General features: G+C 40.6%; 2 protein-coding genes across 4 annotated transcripts; one reads left to right on the forward strand and one right to left on the reverse strand.

Annotated features, from left to right (window-relative positions):
• The first annotated feature begins 1,988 nt into the window (after positions 1 to 1,988).
• Positions 1,989 to 4,563, forward strand: LOC122662414 (G-type lectin S-receptor-like serine/threonine-protein kinase At1g34300). Its single transcript, XM_043858037.1, has one exon. The coding sequence runs from the start codon at positions 2,038 to 2,040 to the stop codon at positions 4,555 to 4,557; it is 2,520 nt and encodes an 839-aa protein (XP_043713972.1). The 5' UTR covers positions 1,989 to 2,037; the 3' UTR covers positions 4,558 to 4,563.
• Positions 4,564 to 5,526: 963 nt separating this feature from the next.
• On the reverse strand, positions 5,527 to 13,871 carry LOC122662415 (probable magnesium transporter NIPA6). 3 transcript variants are annotated; one of them, XM_043858038.1, is made up of 9 exons: positions 13,587 to 13,871; positions 13,424 to 13,480; positions 13,235 to 13,325; positions 12,989 to 13,149; positions 12,764 to 12,891; positions 12,185 to 12,322; positions 7,372 to 7,464; positions 7,151 to 7,268; positions 5,527 to 6,208 (listed from the first exon to the last, which is right to left on the reverse strand). In XM_043858038.1, exons 1-9 carry the CDS (start codon positions 13,741 to 13,743, stop codon positions 6,084 to 6,086), a joined length of 1,068 nt encoding a protein of 355 aa, XP_043713973.1. In that variant the 5' UTR covers positions 13,744 to 13,871; the 3' UTR covers positions 5,527 to 6,083. The 3 variants fall into 3 exon arrangements, with proteins under 3 accessions (XP_043713973.1, XP_043713974.1, XP_043713976.1); XM_043858039.1 differs by lacking the exon at positions 13,587 to 13,871 and adding an exon at positions 13,550 to 13,566; XM_043858041.1 differs by lacking the exon at positions 13,587 to 13,871 and having other exon boundaries at positions 13,235 to 13,344.
• Between the last annotated feature and the right edge of the window lie 4,817 nt (positions 13,872 to 18,688).

Below are 18,688 nucleotides of genomic sequence, written 5' to 3' on the forward strand. Positions count from 1 at the left end.
ACCTCACACTGTCCATGGCGTGTGGACTCGTTTAAGTAGCCGTTTGGTGTTTATTTTGGATTGTATTTTCACCTTTCACACTCCATGGACTGTGTGAGATGGGTTGCAGTGGTTACCTGCAAGGGAAGGGATTCAAATTCTACTTGAAAGAGTAGAACTTGAAGGCCCCAAGAGGAGAATTGGGATTTCACTAATGGGTGGTCTATGTGAGCATATGGGCAAGCAACACGGCAGCATACTGATTTTCACAGATGCAAGGGCGATGCTCACAAACAACCAATGCAGAGATGCAGCAGCTCTAATACCATGTAAATTGATAAAATCTTACGCTACGTACTCAGTGGTAAGGGTATAAATACAAGAATGTGATACCCATACAAGAAAAGAGAGATATATGGAAAGAGATATACAGGGACCCAAAAGGCTATGTAAGGAATGAAAATATTCACAGAATACAGTTAATATCCACAGAATATACATCTAACAATAAAAAATGCGATAAAGAGTTTGTACAATTGACATGTAGAAACCCTCGCCATCAATTTTCTCCCCAAACTTATTAAGAATAACAAATTCCAAAAACCGATATGTGTAAGGTTGTAAGCCTTATTTGTTCCTATGACAATGGTCCCCAACAGCAGTTTTACGATACTGTCTCCATTTCTGCCATTTTTTAGATTTTATATTTCCTAAAAGGTAATTTTTACAAGGGAAATTATTGTTGTAACCATGGTCGGTGAATAAAAAATCGTACATTTTTATTTTAGTATAACGTATTTTTTTAAGGGAAAAAAATCTCTACTTGGGGATCCGACTCCTCTCAGGGAGCCCAGTGCCTAGGGACTACCCAGGGGGCGGCATCTAAGGGCTGGGTTCATATCCCGGCGCATTCCCAATCAACCATCCGGATGTGTGCGACACAGCTCAACGGCTGGATGCCCTCTGGGCAGTCCCTGGGCCCTGGGTTTCTTGGAGAGGAGCTTAATCCTCTACTTGGTGGTGTTTCCTACGCCTCTCATAGGGCACCATGAGATAAATGCCTCTGCCCATTGATGTAATAGGCTTGGAGACCAATTTGCAAATTTTGACTTAAGTTTAAAAAACCAATTTGTATACCCAACATTTAGGAGAAAAACAAAATTCATTTTCATCACACTTCCAGTCTTCCAATGCATAATATTTTTTTATGAAAATTAATTAGGAATTAAGAAAGCAAAGAAGAAATAGCATATGCAATAACGTTCACTGAGGCTGTCAACCTCATCTTTTAGTCTCCTTAGCCCCTTCTTTTCTAGAGAGACCATGGGCTAAACTACGAACACGTCTCAACTGTTTTTTAATTACAAACGGACTGTTGCATTTAATAAAACACTTCACATCAAACAACGCATGAAAGCGTTCCCTCCATAATTTCGGGAGCATTCGGGCCAACAATGTCCATCCTGTTTCCTTAGAAATAAGGTTAGAGTTGCCATTAATTCAATACAATCTATAAGAGAAGAAGAAGTGGTACTGGATGGGAATGACCCGCACCCCCAACCCTAGAGCTCGACATGTGGCCAAGGTGTTGTTCGGAGGATGAGGACTGATGTGCACCACTGAGTTGAAAATTTTCTTTCCACAGCATGTGCATCTAACTCGATGATGTGCACCCATCCTCACCCTCCGAACAACATCTTAACCACATGTCAAGCTCTTAAGGTGCATCGAACATCTTCCAGGGTAGAGGAGCTCGATCAATCCCCATCCAAAAAAAAAATTGTTTGAAAAATCAAGAGTTCAAAATAATATTTGATAATTTTGACCAAATAAAATAATAATTGATAATTGATAACCAACGAACAGTCAAGAGTTCAAAATAACGTGAAAGCCTGCAGGACGGAATGTAGACTTCCCTTTGACAACCCTCAGTCATCTCTCTCCCATTTTTTGATTCTCTCTGTGGGAAAAAAAAACAAACTCAGAAGATAGTATTTCTGGTGCTGCTGTTAGAGGTCCTCTGTATGTATGTGAGTTACGAGAGAAAGGGAGGGAGAGATGGTGAAAGCCTGTACTTCAGTTCTAATTCTGATCTCTTCTCTGTTTTCTCTTCTATTCACCCTTGTCCTTGCAAACATCTCACCTGGAACAACCCTTAGACCCTCCGATTCCAACACCACATGGACATCTCCAAACAATACTTTCTCTCTGAGTTTCATCACCATCACCTCACCCAACCCACCTTCCTTCGTCGCTGCAATCTCCTACTACGGCATTTCAGTCTGGAAAGCCGGCGGCTATTCCGGCACCGTCGACATAGATGGGTCCTTTCAGTTCCTCCAAAACGGCAATCTCCGTCTTGTCAACGGCAATGGCAGCGTCATTTGGGAATCCGGAACCGCCAATCGCGGCATTACAACTGCGACACTCGATGATTCAGGTAATCTCTCCTTGAAGAACGACTCTGTTTCTGTTTGGTCCACTTTCGATAATCCAACGGACACAATTCTTCCGACCCAGAATTTCACTACTGGGATGCTTCTCCGATCTGGGTTGTACTCGTTTAATCTTCTCGATACGGGAAATCTTACACTTAAATGGAATAATAGCATTGTTTATTGGAACCCAGCTTTGAATTCTACTTATGCGAACTTGACTTCTCCTAGCTTGAGCATCCAAGCTGTTGGAATTGTGACGCTTAACGATCCAACGTTTTCAACCCCTGCTATTGTGGTTTATAGCAGTGATTATGGAGAGGGAACAGACGTTCTTAGGTTTCTGAAATTGGATTCTGATGGGAATCTTAGGATTTACAGCTCTGCTAGGGGTTATGGTGTGGAGTTTGAGAGATGGGTTGCTGTTGCTGATCAGTGTATGGTTTTTGGGTATTGCGGTAACATGGGTGTCTGCCATTATAATGATATGGCGCCTGTTTGTGGTTGCCCATCTGAGAATTTCGTATTTGCAGATCCGAATGATACCAGAAAGGGGTGTCAGCGGAAGATGAAGCTTGAAGATTGCTCTCGTAGAGCCACTATGTTGAAACTGGACCATGCCCAGTTCCTGACTTACCCTCCTGAGCTCTCATCCCAACTCTTCACTGTGGGGATTTCTGCTTGTTCGTCGAATTGCCTTCAAGGGCCCTGCACGGTATCCACATCCCTAGCTGATGGAACTGGAGAGTGTTACATTAAAACTTCAGACTTTAATAGTGGGTACATGTCACCGGCACTTCCTAGTACTTCTTTTGTCAAGGTTTGCAGTCCAGTACTTCCGAACTCGCCTCCAACTGAGGCTGAAAGAGGAGAAAGGACATGGAAGTTGAATCCATGGGTAGTTGTGGTTGTGGTTGCTGTTACTCTTTTGGGCTTGACCCTTCTAGAGGGTGGATTGTGGTGGTCGTGTTGTAGAAAAAGCCCGAATTTCGGGGGATTGTCAACTCAGTATGCACTTCTTGAATATGCTTCCGGTGCACCCGTCCAGTTTAATTATAAGGAGCTCCAGCACATTACTAAGGGGTTCAGGGAGAAGCTTGGAGCCGGAGGTTTTGGGTCTGTACACCAAGGGATTCTTGCCAATAGGACGGTGGTTGCAGTGAAACAACTTGAAGGGATTGAGCAAGGAGAGAAGCAGTTCAAGATGGAGGTTGCAACTATAAGTAGTACTCACCATTTGAATTTGGTGAGGTTGATTGGTTTTTGCTCCGAGGGTCGTCACAGGCTGCTAGTTTTAGAGTTCATGAAAAATGGGTCCCTTGATAATTTCCTCTTCACTTCAAAAGAGCCATTAGAAAGATTGTTGGATTGGAAGGCTCGGTTCAAAATTGCACTTGGGACTGCAAGGGGGATCACATACCTCCATGAGGAGTGTCGAGACTGTATTGTCCACTGTGACATAAAGCCAGAAAATATTCTGTTGGATGAGAATTACAATGCTAAGGTCTCAGATTTTGGCCTTACAAAACTTATAAATCCGAAAGACCATAGGCACCGAACCTTAACAAGTGTTAGAGGGACTAGGGGATATTTGGCACCAGAGTGGCTAGCCAACCTTCCAATGACTTCCAAGTCTGATGTCTACAGTTATGGTTTGGTGTTGTTGGAGATCGTTAGTGGACGAAGGAATTTCGAAGTCTCAGAGGATACAGGTCGGAAGAAATTTTCTCTGTGGGCATATGAAGAGTTTGATAAGGGAAATGTTGAGAATATTGTTGATAAAAGGCTGACTGAACATAGGTTGGACATGGAGCAAGTGATGCGAGCAATTCAGGTTAGCTTCTGGTGCATCCAGGAGCAGCAGTCTCAGAGGCCAATGATGGGGAAGGTGGTGCATATGCTAGAAGGGATTAGTGCAATTGAGAAACCACCAGCACCAAACACCACAGCAAAAGGGTCTGTGAGTGTCACCAGCATGGATAACAGTTTTGCTGTCAATGTCCTCTCCACTCTTGTAACTTCAGTCCCAGCTACCTCCTCATCTTCCTCACTTCAAGCCATGGAAATTTCATCATCCCCTACAAGTATGAACACTGAAATAACTTCATCGCCCCTACTACATCAAATTGAAGTGAGCCCCTAAAATCACGATTATTTGTGTAGTTTCTGTGATATATATAGTGCTCAGTTCTTAATTGTAAAGGGATAACCACCATTAGGTGTGATGTTTTACAAGTTACATGTAACAAAGTTTATTTAATTAGCTCATTACTCTCTGTTCATTGTCAAATTCATTCTCTGCAAGACTGCTACTATTAATTGTAGTTGCTATTGCTACAACCTTGCTTTCAACCCTAGAGTGAGACTCATTCACCACAAGAAATTAGGTTTGACTCAAATTCTTTTTATTTTCCATCTTTTTTCTTTACTTCACAATACAAATATATATCGAAGGGAGAACTAGAAGTTGTAAAAACAAAACTGTTGAAATACAACCATTGAAAAAGAACCATTGAGATATATCCGTTAGAATAGAGCAATTGAAATATAACTATTGGTAGTCATGAAAATATAATTATTGAAAATTAATAACTAGTGACATCCAATGCTACAGATCCCATGGTAAAGGATTCCAGCTTCACCATGGTTGATGTAACCAGATCCTACTTGAATTGTTATTTACAAGCATATTTAGAGACTTCTTTAGCCTCCTCATTACACTTGCTACTACAGCTTACATAAATTCCACAGGCTGGAAACATCCAACAGCAAAGGGAAGAAGGTCCATGAGTATTAATCAAACTAGGGTTCATCAGTTGCACCAGTTCTAGTGTATCAATCTATTGAAGGTAAATTAGAAAGCCGGCAAAGCATCATTGAAGGAAATTTGGGAACAATTCTACCTAGGTAGTAGATAAAAATTAAGGACAACGTAACCCTGTTTCTTCATGAAGTATTACTTAAGGGAAGGGAAATATTTCAAGTATATATGAAAAATTAACAACAGAATAACTAAGAAATCAGAATGAAATGCCTGACCATCCATCCAAAAGGTGGAACTCTCGCATTTTCTAAACAAAGTAAATTAGACAGTCAAGAATGAACATCAAAATTGAGTAACATTATGAAATGATTGAGTTTCAGGTTAATCGACCACGAAAATATTAATCATTCTACTTTCCACACAAAACTACATCTTATCATATCCCATGATAGAGACCACATTCGGAAATGCACAATCATTCTTTTCCACTTTCACTATAAAGGCTGGGATTAGCTCATTACGCAAACCAGTAACTAGACTCGTACAACAAAAGAATCAAATGGATCTAGTGTAAGACCTCACAGAAAACTGAAGACCATCCCCAGAAAATACAGCTAAGGTTGCTACCTGTGCTGCAACAGATAACCTGCTGTCAGTTGCACAGTTGGCTGTATTCCAGAATAGCACAAACATGACCACATAAACTTGGCTTGCACAAGCACACAGAGATCCCAGAGCTGCAATCTTAGAGTTGCTGAGTGGATGAAGAAATCAAACATTGAACTGCCAGTTTCATCTCCCAATATATACAATGATACCGTAGGCTTTCAGCAACTACTTTTGTGCTTGCAAGAGCGCCACCAGCAGGTTGTATTCACTGAACTTGGAAGCTCCAAGAAACACATCTAAGTGAAGTAGTCATGTCGAATAATGGTAACAAAATTTGGGGACAGCTCATCATCGTCCTTCTGCTTCCATAATTCTCCATTGCCTTGCCATGATATTTTTGGTGAAAGTGGTGAATATGATTCTGCAGGCATCACAAATCGGATATACTTTAGTGTTAGTGCAATAGTGCTACAAAATAGAAGACTAGAATTTACGTAGGTTTCTATCAGACAGTGAAACCAAGGAGTTAAGCTAGCCATTTATAAAATTAAAAATCTAAGTAGGCCTTTTAGAGGTATGTACATTTTTCTTTTTTTTTGGGGGGGGGTGTTTGGAAGTGGGGTAGGGGAAAGGGTAGGGGAGGGTGAATTAGGAAGAAAAAATTACTTGTCATCTATCCCAAATTACAGTCATCTATACCAGAACAAAACCCTACAACAGAGGGATTTTGAGAAGATACAATCAACAGTTAGTGGATCAGCTCCTCAACATCATCATCATTTTAATTTCAACTCCCAAAAGTTTACGTATTAGCTTACATGTCAGCAATTGCAAAACTTCCTCTGGAGCTCAGAAGACATCCTTCTCGGTGGATAACATTTAGAATTTGGGTGTCTTTAACAACATTATCCCAATTATACAAATAGAGTTCAAGAGATGGAACTTCCAACTTCATCCACATCGTTGTCATTGTGCCAAAGCAAGCCACAGTGGTGACCAGCCACCTTGATGCCTTGTTGAGGCAAAGGCATCCGAGGCGAATGCCAAATGTTATGTCCCAGGCCATAGTAGCTCGATTATGGAAACTTGCAAATCATCAGGTTTTGAGTCTGGCCGCCTAGGCACGGGTGACGGATCACCTTGGGCCTTAAGGGGGCCTTGTTGCTTAGGCAACACCTTAACAACTATGTTCATGGAAAGGCGTAGATTGCCATCTTTCTTCCCCATGATTAATAATAATGCTAATTTGATGAGATCTCTAAGATGTACGCACACACTTGGACATGTGATTATTACATACATCCCATATAAAGCTTCCACCTTTTTGCAAGGTGTGCTTGCTGATACACATAATTATGCATACCTGTAATAGGGGTTGGATCTGGTTCTCTGGTACTGTGCAATACAGTGGTCCCAGAGAACACAGTGACAAGTCCACAGAGTTCTGATACTATACTGCTTGCACTCTGACCAGACCAATCCTACAAAAACCAACAATCTAAATAAAGGGTGGCAGAGGCTGCAGGAGTGTACGAGCATGTGCATGTGTGGTGTATATGCATTTTCCAGAGTACAAATCTATACCTTAAACATTATGATACTTGCCAAAATTGTGAGAGAACTGAACATAGCATAATATATAGGGGAAACAACGGCAGTGTTGAAAGTATCTAATGCCTGCAAACATGCCAGACTAGATCATCAGTTGCATAATATTTCATATCAACTCTGGATTCTGGTTCAAGCAAGTGCAACATTAAATTGATAGGACAATCTCTGATTGCAATCAGACCATGCACCGCACATGATAAGCATGTAATATCTTTATAATCTAAAAAGGAAAATAAGAAAAGCTTCCAGAAAGAAACAACTTGAGCATAACCAAGATGCCAAAGTGAGTCAGAAACCTGTAAAACAATCAACTGCTGATCAATTCATTACCGACTATTACCTACCCAAAAATAAATATATAGTAGCCAAAACAACCTTAGCAGATTTCTATTTCAACACGGAATTTGGTCCAGGACAAAGTGTAACAGTGAATGCCTTTAATATGAGACAAGGCTTTAGAGGTTAGCAGCAGACCAGGAATCGTGTAGGTGGTCCCCAACAGCTGCAATAAGGGATTGTTTATCCAATCGATTTAGGTTTCCTATAGAACACTATCCATTGTTATGCTGATTAAAATTATTTTCAGCAAATTCTTCAGGTTATTTTCAGGAGTAATTGAAAGCAAATTTTCAAGGTTATGCTTTGGAGTCTTTGAAGATGAAACTAGGGTTCTTTTAGGAATACTGATGCAGTTCAGTTCAAGGAGGAAACCCAGAACATGCAAACAAATTACGGGCAGGAAGAATGCAGCCCACAATTCTGGATTGAACCAGAATCTGGTCTTGTTCACTGTTCACATGGGTATTGTTCACGTGAGTACTGTTTACATGGACACTGTTCACATGGCATTGATACTTTGACTGAAGATTCTGCTGAAAAGTTTTCAATGGAGGCTGTTTTATAAAGTTCTTATTTTTATGTTATTAGTTCCTTGGCTAAGAAGCATTGTATTAGTTAGTAGTTTCTATTTTTGGACTTTCTATTTTGATACATTCTAGAGATTCTCTCTGCTAAGAGTTTCTAAAGAGTTATTATTTTTATATTTTCCTTTTTTGAATAGTACTGTCTACCAAGGGAAGGTTATAGTTAGTTTCTACTTTCAGTCTTTGGGTCTTTTATTTAAACAATGTACTACTATAATAGATGAGAGGGTTGAGAAATAAAGTTTGTTTTTCTTTGGTTTAGTGATGAATCTCGACAGGTAACCCCAAGGGGTTAGCTCAGTTGGCAAAGACCAACACCTCACAATTAAGGGGTCTGGAGTTCAACTCTACTTGGGGCGCAACCTACCAAAAAATAAAATCTCGACAGGTTAGTGGTGAAGCTGTAACACCTCTTGATGGTGATCCCAATTAAGAGGTCTGGAGTTCAACTCTTCTTGGGGCACAACCTACCAAAAAATAAAATCTCGACAGGTTAATGGTGAAGCTGTAACACCTCTTGATGGTGATCCCAATCAGACCCTACTGTGGTGATTCAGTAGGTTGGGTATGATGGTGAATCCATTCCCGCAAACCAGGTGGTAAAGCATTAGTCATATCATTGTTATTTCTTCTTTCATATGCATAGTTGTCACGGCGTCTAGGTGGCCCAAGGCATTGCAGGGGGCCTGAACGCAAGGCCAAAGCTACCAAGGCACCTGGACGTCTAGGCAGCACCCTGACAACTATGTCCATATGTAAAAAAAAAAAAGTGTTCAAGAATTCTGTTCTTAATACTGGTGTATCCCTAAATGCAATCCTATTGTGATTGATCTCTCGCTGGCTTTACTGGTTCAAGATCGATTCTGCATTAAATACTGAAAGAAGAAGTAATGTAAGGTTAGATCAATATTACCCACAAGAGTGCCTAACAATCCCAGCAAAGTAATCAACTATCAGCAGCTAAACAATGCTGCCGCAGAGCACAGTCAATCGGATAATTAGCAATCTCAGAATTATTGGATATGACCAATGGATGGGCCTAACCTTGTAACCAAAGAGAGTCCAATAGAAGGGATGAATTTCTAAAAATTATCAAGGTTCTAAGACTCGGGTCTCGGTGGCATCTCGGCCAAGCCAGAAATCGAGTCAAGCCGAGATCTCACCGAGATCTCGGCGAGTTGCTGCTTTTTTTTTTTTTTGACTGGGACCCCCAACTCGGTGGGGTTTACACATATTTTGGGCCTGAAACTTGGTATCCAGCCTATTTCAGGCCATTTAAACACAATGGCATGCCCAGATTTGCCAAAAAAACAAGTCCAAATATGAGTTTTACTTTGGAATCCTACAAATAGGTGATGATTCTTGGACTGTTGGAGTTGAATCTTCACTTTAGCACTTGAATCTCACTTCAAACAATGCAATCCACCCAAGATTTGAAAGAAAGAGGAAGAAATTTGAGGGAGAGAGCTGTTTGAGTGTTTTCCCCTTTGTTTAGAGAGCTATGGACAGAACTATTGACATTTCCGAGTTCTGTCCATTGCCCTCTTTTAATAAAAATGGGCACATGGGTCAAATGGGCAATTAAAATGGGTAAAAAACCATGTTCTAACCCGATACCGAGATCTCGCCCGGCGAGATATTGAACTTTTAAAACTAAAAAAAAACTGGAAATGTGTACCGAGACAATACCGAGATCTCGCCGAGAAAGTGTAATTTTAGAATACGTATGGCATCTCGTCTCGAGATCTCACGAAACCGAGAAACTCGGCGAGATCTCGCGAGTTCTCAAACCATGAAAATTATAGACCAAACTAATGGTCGGATGTGGAGATATCAACAGGTCACCAAATTAGAAACTAAACTTAGAAGTTTAGTGGATAAATACCAAACCAAACAGTTTTCTGTTCAGAATTGGATCGAGTGGGGTCCTCAAGGTGCTGAATTACTCCTCCAAATATCAGCCTAAGAAGATGGAAGGGTGCTGAGATCTGATGAGAAGAAGTTGCAGCAGAGTTATTGGTTGGCTAGGACAACCGCAGGGCTGACAGGAGATTTCTGAGATCCCAACCAGTAGGCTTCAGATCAGGCCTTCCTTATGATCAAGTGAAGGACTTGGCCAGGGAAATAGATCCCCAGAATAGAAACACAATAGGGCCTCAAGTTGCAGAGATCAGCAAGCTTGATTTCAGCAATACAATAGAAACTAGTCTGCTTGCAGGTGAGATTGATCTCACAAAACAGTAGCCTATCTCCAGCAACTCTGTAGCTATAAGGAGAGCTTCAAAGTGATTAACAATTCCAAATAAGGGGCTCGGATTCTCAGTTGCAGGTTAAGGAATCAAAATAGAAGCTAAGAGAAGAGAGGGGAGATCGAGTGGAAGAAGGGGGGATGGGGATAGATGGGTATCTCAGCCTGGGCATCTCACCCTTCTCAGCCTCTCTCAGGACAATGGTTTGCAAGCAGGAATATAATTCTTCATTCATAAATCATAGGGAGGCCTCTAGGGGCCATTACACTATATATAGGCTCAAGGATTGAACCTAAATTAGAAACAATGAAAATGGCAAGTCTCTAGAAGATTTGAGACTTGTATTACAAGAAATTAACTTGCTAAGCCTAGACTAAACAAAAGGAATCCTTCTAACAAAAGGACTAACATAGCAAGGAAACAAAATCCTTCTAGAAGCTCCAATATCTTGCTTGCTGTCTAGGCAGAATATCCCCCATGATTTGGGTTTGAGGGACCCATAAACCCCCAGCCCGATTGGGCTGGCCTTATGGCCCTGTGGTCTGGTCCACTAATTGATGTGATGGACCAGGCCTGTGACTCTTTCGGCAGGTGTAATGCTTGCCAAAGAATCGATCTACATCAAGAAGGGAAGAAGAAGCTAGGTACATAGGTCAGGAATGAGAAACTTAGATAGAAAAGAGGGTAAACCTTGGACTAAGAGGGAGTTACAAAGGTTGGAGACTAGTGAAAAATACGGGAGGAAGGAGGGTGAAAGTGCTAGTAAGGAGGGTAGGTAAGTAAAAAAACAATTATGGTGTTTAAACACCTTTTCTTGGAACGAAAGGTTGGCAGGAGTAGGTAGAAGGGTTATGGTAAAGAGATTCTGAGACAATGGAAGGTAGCAATGATTTCTATTCAGACCAAGTTAGAGGTACTTGGCAGGAGTTTAATTGGAGATGCATCAAGTTGTAGAAGTCCAGATTGACTGTACCTGACTACCTGCAATCAATAGGAGGCTAGGAGCAGCATATGCTTCTAATTCAGTGAGAAATGTGAATTCAATTGATGGCAAGATTTTCAGTTTCTGTAATGTTCAGAACTGTTAGTAGAATGAATAGACCAATGTAAATTAGACGAGGCTCCCACAGAATATTGGGGCTGAATTCAACGTCATCGGGTTTATTCATTGAGGTTGTGCTTGGAGCGTTGGTCAAGTGCTCACTTGCTGAACGCTTGGTCACGGGTTCAAGTCCTGGAAACAGCCTCTCTGGAAACAGGGGTAACGCTGTGTACATTTGACCCTACCCAGACCCTGCTAAACGCGGGAGCCTTGTGCACTGGGTACGGCCTTTAATTTTTTATATATCAGAATGAGTAGCTAAACCTTACTCTTTTGTGTGCCAAAAGACAATTTTTCGAAAACCAAGTGAATCCAGCACTCGGTAAAAGAGAAATTTTAATCCCATACTAGTTTTTTCCATGCTAGCAGAATAATGTATATCATGTTTCTTTTTAACATAAAATTCTTCAACCAATTTAAGTTTTGAACAAAATCTTCAACGATTTTCATGAACAACGCATGTCATTCTTTTATTAACACTAAATGCAACAAGTCTAAGAGGAAGTACTAACCATGTTTAGATAATTTAGCTGAGTTATCATACATGTTAATGCAACCATTGCAAATATCCATGTCTGGAAGTATGCAACCTGGCTATTACCCTCCAATGTGAGTTTTATTGCAATGCCTAGAGCTTTTATACTCATTACCTGCAAAAGAGGGGAAAAAATCGTAACTGTAAATATGGGGTCCATTTCATGAAAGAAGCTAAAGTACCACTCTATAGTAAGAAAATCAGAATTGGAGATTTGAAGCTCATCAACTGAAGCCTCATTGTGAACACTTTCTTAATTTAAAAACATACAAGAGAGAGACACATTATCACAACTCCAATAATATATGTTTCACATACAAACCATGTAATAGTCAGGAACAAGAATATGTGATATTGTCTGATACCAATCCTTGCGGGTTCATGTTAGATTCATTTTTTTATTTGGGGAGAGGGGGGAAGGGGGGAAGGGGGGAAGGGGGAAGAGGTTTCATGCCAAACAGTCCATAGTGAAAATAAGAAATATTGTACAAATATTTAACAATAAGTTTGAGATTCATATTGTGATTACTCCAGGCAAAAGGTTGTAACAACTTACTGTCAAAGACCCAATTATGGAGCATGTGCCAATGTAAACCATTATGTTACTCTGCCCATAGCGTGGAGCGCAATACAACATCAGTACCAGCACAACAGCTATTGCTGATGCTGTATAAAAAAGAAATACTGCCCAGAGCACATCAAATCAATCAAGGGAAAAGCGAGAAACAAGAGAAGATTAGTTAGAGAACAGGACAAGGATAAGAACTTTAATCAAACATACCAGGTTGGGTCGCTAAAACCCAGATTTCTTCTACCGAAGTCAGAGTGCTCTCAACGGGTGCGTGAAGAACAATCACTGTGGATCCCACTATGCAAAGAACACACCCCAGAATCCCCATCTTCGTCAGCTTCTCCTTCAGTAAGATATGTGCTAGGACAGCACTGACCACAAAAGCTAATCAAATCAGACCCACTTGGTTTTTCAAATTTCAGCAAAAATTAAAAGCCAAGAAAAATTCAATCTTACCTAACAATAATACTCAACGCCCCAAGGGGTGTAACAAGAACAGCAGGGGCAAAAACGTAAGCAACAAAGTTGGCGATCTCTCCAACAATCACTGCCATTATTTTCCGAATCTATACCAATTAAACATTTAATTCACCAACAATTTAAAAAAATATATCTAAAAGCTTCAATTCAACTTTTTAAACTTACTAGTAACCATTCCCAACCACCAAAGCGGCTCTAACAGGTAACCATACCCACCAACACCTTATAACCAACAAAATCCACCAATCACTAAAACCTCAAAGAAATCGAAAACCCGAATATTAGGATTACCATTTGCAGACAATTCATAGCAACTTATTCCACTTACTGGCACGAAGACCCGAAGCACCGGCCCTCTTCAAACCCTTCTTCTTGATAATGAAGCTCGAACCAATGAAAACACTAGAAACCACCGCAAGAATAAACCCTTTCAGATTATCGGAGGAAAGAGTAGTTCCTACGTACTCCAACGACGACATTGCCATCGATCATTGGTTCTGAAGATTGGTCATTTACTACGGAAACCAACTGTAAATTCAACACTCAGAAGAGTTCAAGAACAGAGATCTCAGTGGAATCGATGCCAAAAAGAAAATTGAAACCCTAGAATAGAGTTTTTTTCCGTAGGATAGCCCGAAAAGAGCAGTCGCTCACAGTTTCAACTATCTTTCTCTGATGTGAACAAGACAACAAGTCAACAAGTCAAAACGTCGTAGAAAGAGGGAAATTGTAGCTTCTCTCACCTGCCAGTCCACGAGCAGGTGACGCTCGTTGCGAGAGTTTAAAATTTTCTCATTTTCTGTTAATTTTCAATTAATTCCCAAATTCTCAGCCAAATGAGCATGTTCGAGTATGATAGAAGAGGCTTCTTTCCCGGGAAAGTTATCTCCTCCAGTTTTCTGTCTGACCCATTTCCCCAGTTCCTCTAATAAGTGGCGGTGGATCCCACTCGGGTAGAGTATTTGGACAGGGATAGCGTGGTCATTCCAGTCCCTTCTTGTTAGAGGAATTAGGGAACTGGGCCAGGCAGGGAACTGGATGTGATAAAGATCCTCATTCCCGCAGTCCCTCCTGCCTTCGTTAACCTGTGTAGTGTTCCTGTTCGTACGGATCCTCGCTAACGCTGATTGAGGTCACTGACCATGGATTCTGATCTGATTCGAACCTTGATCAACAGTGTCGATGGACTTCGTATCAATCATGTGGCTTTTGGTTCCGGATCCACAACCAAAAATTCAAATTAGCCCGAGTTTTTAGCACAGTGTAACGTTAGGATTCTTTCACAGTGTTTAATTTAGGGATGTACAATCTATTCTTGGTCAAGTTGGGGGTGAGAGAAACATAGGGGGACGCTCTGTATTTTATACAAATCTTAGGGGGTGGTAGTGTAATTTTTCCAATATTTTTTTCTTGATTTTCTTTGATGTAACCAAAACAATTAATGAAAAAAAAAACCATTGAAGAGCAGTTTGATTTTACTCCTACCCTTCTTCATGGCACAGTAATGGTAGAGAGACATTAAATGGTACAAAGGGTTTGATTTTACATTTCTATCTTTCTTCATGGCACTTCAATCTATATAGTTAAATGATTCTAAATTAACTTGAAAAATCCCTTTTTACCCTTTAAATCAATATCCTTTTGGAATAAAATAAACGGCAAATAAAAGAAGGGGAGAAAGTTCTCTATCCGGGAGTGTGGCCTATGCCAGCACTCCCATGAGTCTATCTCTCTCCTCCCCATATGAAAAGACACATCTACCCCCTTGTTTTGAGGAGGAGAGAGATAGACACATGGGAGTGCTGGTTTAGGCCACACTTCCATAGAAAACTACTTCCCTAAAAGAAGGTTTCAAATGCCAAATACGCCAATAGAGGTGTCATTCGGACACTCCGAATAAATATAGGGGAATTGAGGTTCAATCCTATAAAAACTTAAAACCAATGAGTCAATGACCATATTGGTAAAAGAGGATAAAAAAAATTCAATTACAAGTCATTTGTAACCTAACTGAATTACAACTAGACAAACCCCATTGACAATTGTTCCCGTAGCAGCATCCGTAATGACTCCAAGTCTCCAACATTACATGGTTATCAATTTCCTAGGAAACCATCAAAATTCAGTTTAATATAAGCAACAACTGAAGCTACCATAATTTCATGGATTTGGCTCCTCTCCAGGGAGTCCATCGCCCAGGGACACCTCCAACGGCCTAGCTACCGCGCATGATGAGTTGGTGTGCGCTGGAATTCATGCACGACAATCCAACGGTTGGATGTGTCCCTGGCACCCCGGGCGATGTACTCCCTAGAGAGGAGTCAGATCCTAATTTCATCACGCTCTCTACAAAAGGAATCAAGTTCCTCTCCCTGACGCCCCATGGATGGTGCAAGATGGAATGGAGTGGATACCTATTGGGCAAGGGATCTAGACTCTCTACAAAGGAGTTGTAGCTGATAAGTTGAGACCAATCATGGAACAAAAAGCTGGTGGGATTATCTATAAAGATAGGATCAACAACTACCCAACATGCAAATTTTGTCTCGTTCTTTTGCAGTACTAAGAGAAACTACAACTCTTCACCGAATCGTTATCACCTCCAATTCCTGTCCGCTCCAATTCCCTCCAATTCCTCACATAGGAGTGGAAATGACCACCCTACCCCCTGCCCGAACACACTCCCCAAGGTGGGGTAGGGTGGTCATTTGTGCTCCTATGTGAGGAATTGGAGGGAATTGGAGCAGGCAACGAATTGGAGGTGATAAAAAGGTCTTGCATTGCTCTCCTCCCAAATACATCAATTCCCTAATGTTAACTGAAGAATATACTAAAAGCTTCAATTTGCAATTTTAGAGTTTCACACCCAGGTGTACGTGAAGCTAAATTTTGTCTTGGTTGGGGTTTTTTTTTTTCTAGTCCCATTTGTGAAGGGGAGTCTCAAAGCATTAAACTGCTATCACTAAAAGAATTGTGCCTCGGAGGGATTATGAGAACATGTAGGGGTGCAAGCTTGGCCATTGAAACCGAAACCACTTGCAAAAATGGGTCTAGGATTTTCAGCCCATGGGTTGGGATTTTCAGTCCCGATATTAGGCTTGCTAGAACTGGGTTGAGGTTTTAGATTGAGTCCAACTTGGCTCTGTGTATATAATTTGGGAAGAATGATGTTGCTTAATCTCGTGACCCTTAAACCAATGCGCGGGCAATGAGGGAACACGAAGGGGCATCGATCAAGGGGGGATGATCGTCATTTCAAAGGGAGATGTGTCTAGACGCAAGTTGGACAGACAGGCAATGTTCTTTTTCCCATATAATTATAATTAATTATTAATTTTTCCCGATAATATAATTAATTATTAATAAGTACATATAAAAAATAGTTAATATATGCAAAGTTGCAAACTGCACAGATAGAGTTTTACCCAAAAAACTGCAAAGGTAGAGGCCATTAATTATCATAAATTGTATTTAATTTTAAATCTTTTTTTTGGGTAGAAATTTAATATTAAATCACTACAATGCATATTTAAGGGGTTAACGAGGTCCATCCCGCCCCATTTTGTAGGTTTCAAGCCTGGGTTGGGTTGAGCATGGGGCCTAGTGGTCGGCCCATCCTGGCCCGGTTGAAGCAAACCGAGTCTTTCTCCCCCTGGCTTTCACTTTGGGTTAGTCATCTATTTTATCACCCGAGAAGAACTGATTCATATCCTAGATGAATTTTTTCATTAGGGTAAATGGCATATAAGGTCCTTACCACACAAAAAAAAAAAAAAAAAAAAAAAAAAGGCACCTAAGGTACTTAACATTCTATGAAATTGCAGCAAAGGTGTCCCTTCACATATTATGTTTGAGGTACCTAAACCAAGATAACGTTAACCAAATTAATAGTTTTTTGTATTTACAAGTTTACCCTTAATATAACCTAACTATTCTTCTTCCTGTAAACCAATAAACAACTTTGTTCATCTTCCTCCTCCGTTCTGCAACTTCTCACTCACTCCCCTGTTCCGTCCTCATCTCCCATCTTAACGAATCTTCTTCCCCACCCCCAAAAACTCCCCTGTCCCATCTCCATCTCCCACCTCTGCTACCCTACTTCTACACCCCTTTCACTACCATGTATTGCCCTCACCCCCACTTCTAAATTTGGTATTTAGCTTTTGCTGCAACCTAGCTGGTAGGGCATGGTCAACCGATCGTAAAAGCATCTTAGTTTATTATACCTCAAATTGTACATAGGCCAAATGTGCTCTATGTCGGGGGCACAGGCTGTGCCCAGACACATGGGGTGGGTGAAATGACCACCCTGCCCTCCTGAATGGTAGGCCCATGTGTCTGCGTGCAGGCTGCGTTACGGCACAGAGAACATCAGCCCTTGCACATATTACTGCACAGATGGAAAAAGTTTAAAATCTTGCATTTTTTTTGGATCGTCTCTGCTCTGACCATCCTGTTAGCACATAAGCATAGTGCCTGGTAGTTCCAGTTAACTCCCCCCCCCCCCGCCCCCAAGAAAAAGGAATAGTTCCAAAGCTCTTGAGCATAAGTGCAATAAATTAGTGTGTGAATAGTTTCTTCTTTTTGGAAAATTTTTCATATTGTGACTTGAACAAGGAGAGACGAACCCTTTTAATTTCCAGATTCTTCTCCCTTCAAATCTTTCTCTGATTTTGACTTGTTTCAATAATGTTGGAACAATTAGCCATGATCCTATGCCTAAGCCTTTTTGAGATCCTCATGGGTAGAGAATTGATACCTAATTGTTAGATTAATTTGATCCGAATAAGGACAAAACCCCATAAGCCAGGATCTCCATAGGGTGTTCAAGAACACAGTCAAATAAATAATAGAAAACATGGATAAAACCACTAATCTTGTTTCGCATCCATAGTGATAATGATCGCATCGAAAAATAAAGACCAAGATCTAGGTGTTTCCCCTTTATTCCCAAAGTAACTGGCTTGATGAGAATACCGAATGCACAGGGATGATGAACATTGAATATCTCCCTCTTTCTTGAATGCACTCCTCAACAAATATTGAGAATAATGAGTTGTGATGGGTAGAGGGGGGGGGGACCAAGCTTTCTTTATATAGTAATTCCTATAGGTCCTGACTCATCATAGTCCCAATAGGAATCTATCTGGTCACACTAAAGCCAGTCCACATAGAATTCCTAATATAACCGAATGACCCCCTTAATTATATCAATACCATAATTAGCCTAAGTTTTAGATTATTTAATATTAGTCCATAATAGAGAATAATAATTATATTCTAAATAGAATTCTAACACTAATTACCTATTTCCATTAAAAGAGCAAAAAAAAAAAAAAAAAAAACCTTGAAGAATTTCCTTCGATGAACCACAAATGGGAGGGGATACCTTCAGTCCAATTCATTTATTTTGCACCAGGCTTAGGAGCA

Source organism: Telopea speciosissima, chromosome 5 (assembly GCF_018873765.1).
Source record: "Telopea speciosissima isolate NSW1024214 ecotype Mountain lineage chromosome 5, Tspe_v1, whole genome shotgun sequence".
Lineage (NCBI taxonomy): Eukaryota > Viridiplantae > Streptophyta > Magnoliopsida > Proteales > Proteaceae > Telopea > Telopea speciosissima.

Excerpts from the sequence above, each read along its gene's own strand:
- LOC122662415 (XM_043858038.1), bottom strand. The coding sequence starts at position 13,743 with ATGGCAATGTCGTCGTTGGAGTACGTAGGAACTACTCTTTCCTCCGAT. Across the intron at positions 12,323-12,763 it reads CCATAATTGGGTCTTTGACA|GTAATGAGTATAAAAGCTCT; the intron begins GTAAGTTGTTAC and ends CCTCTTTTGCAG. Across the intron at positions 6,209-7,150 it reads AGATCCAACCCCTATTACAG|AATCATATTCACCACTTTCA; the intron begins GTATGCATAATT and ends TGATGCCTGCAG.
- LOC122662414 (XM_043858037.1), top strand. The coding sequence starts at position 2,038 with ATGGTGAAAGCCTGTACTTCAGTTCTAATTCTGATCTCTTCTCTGTTT.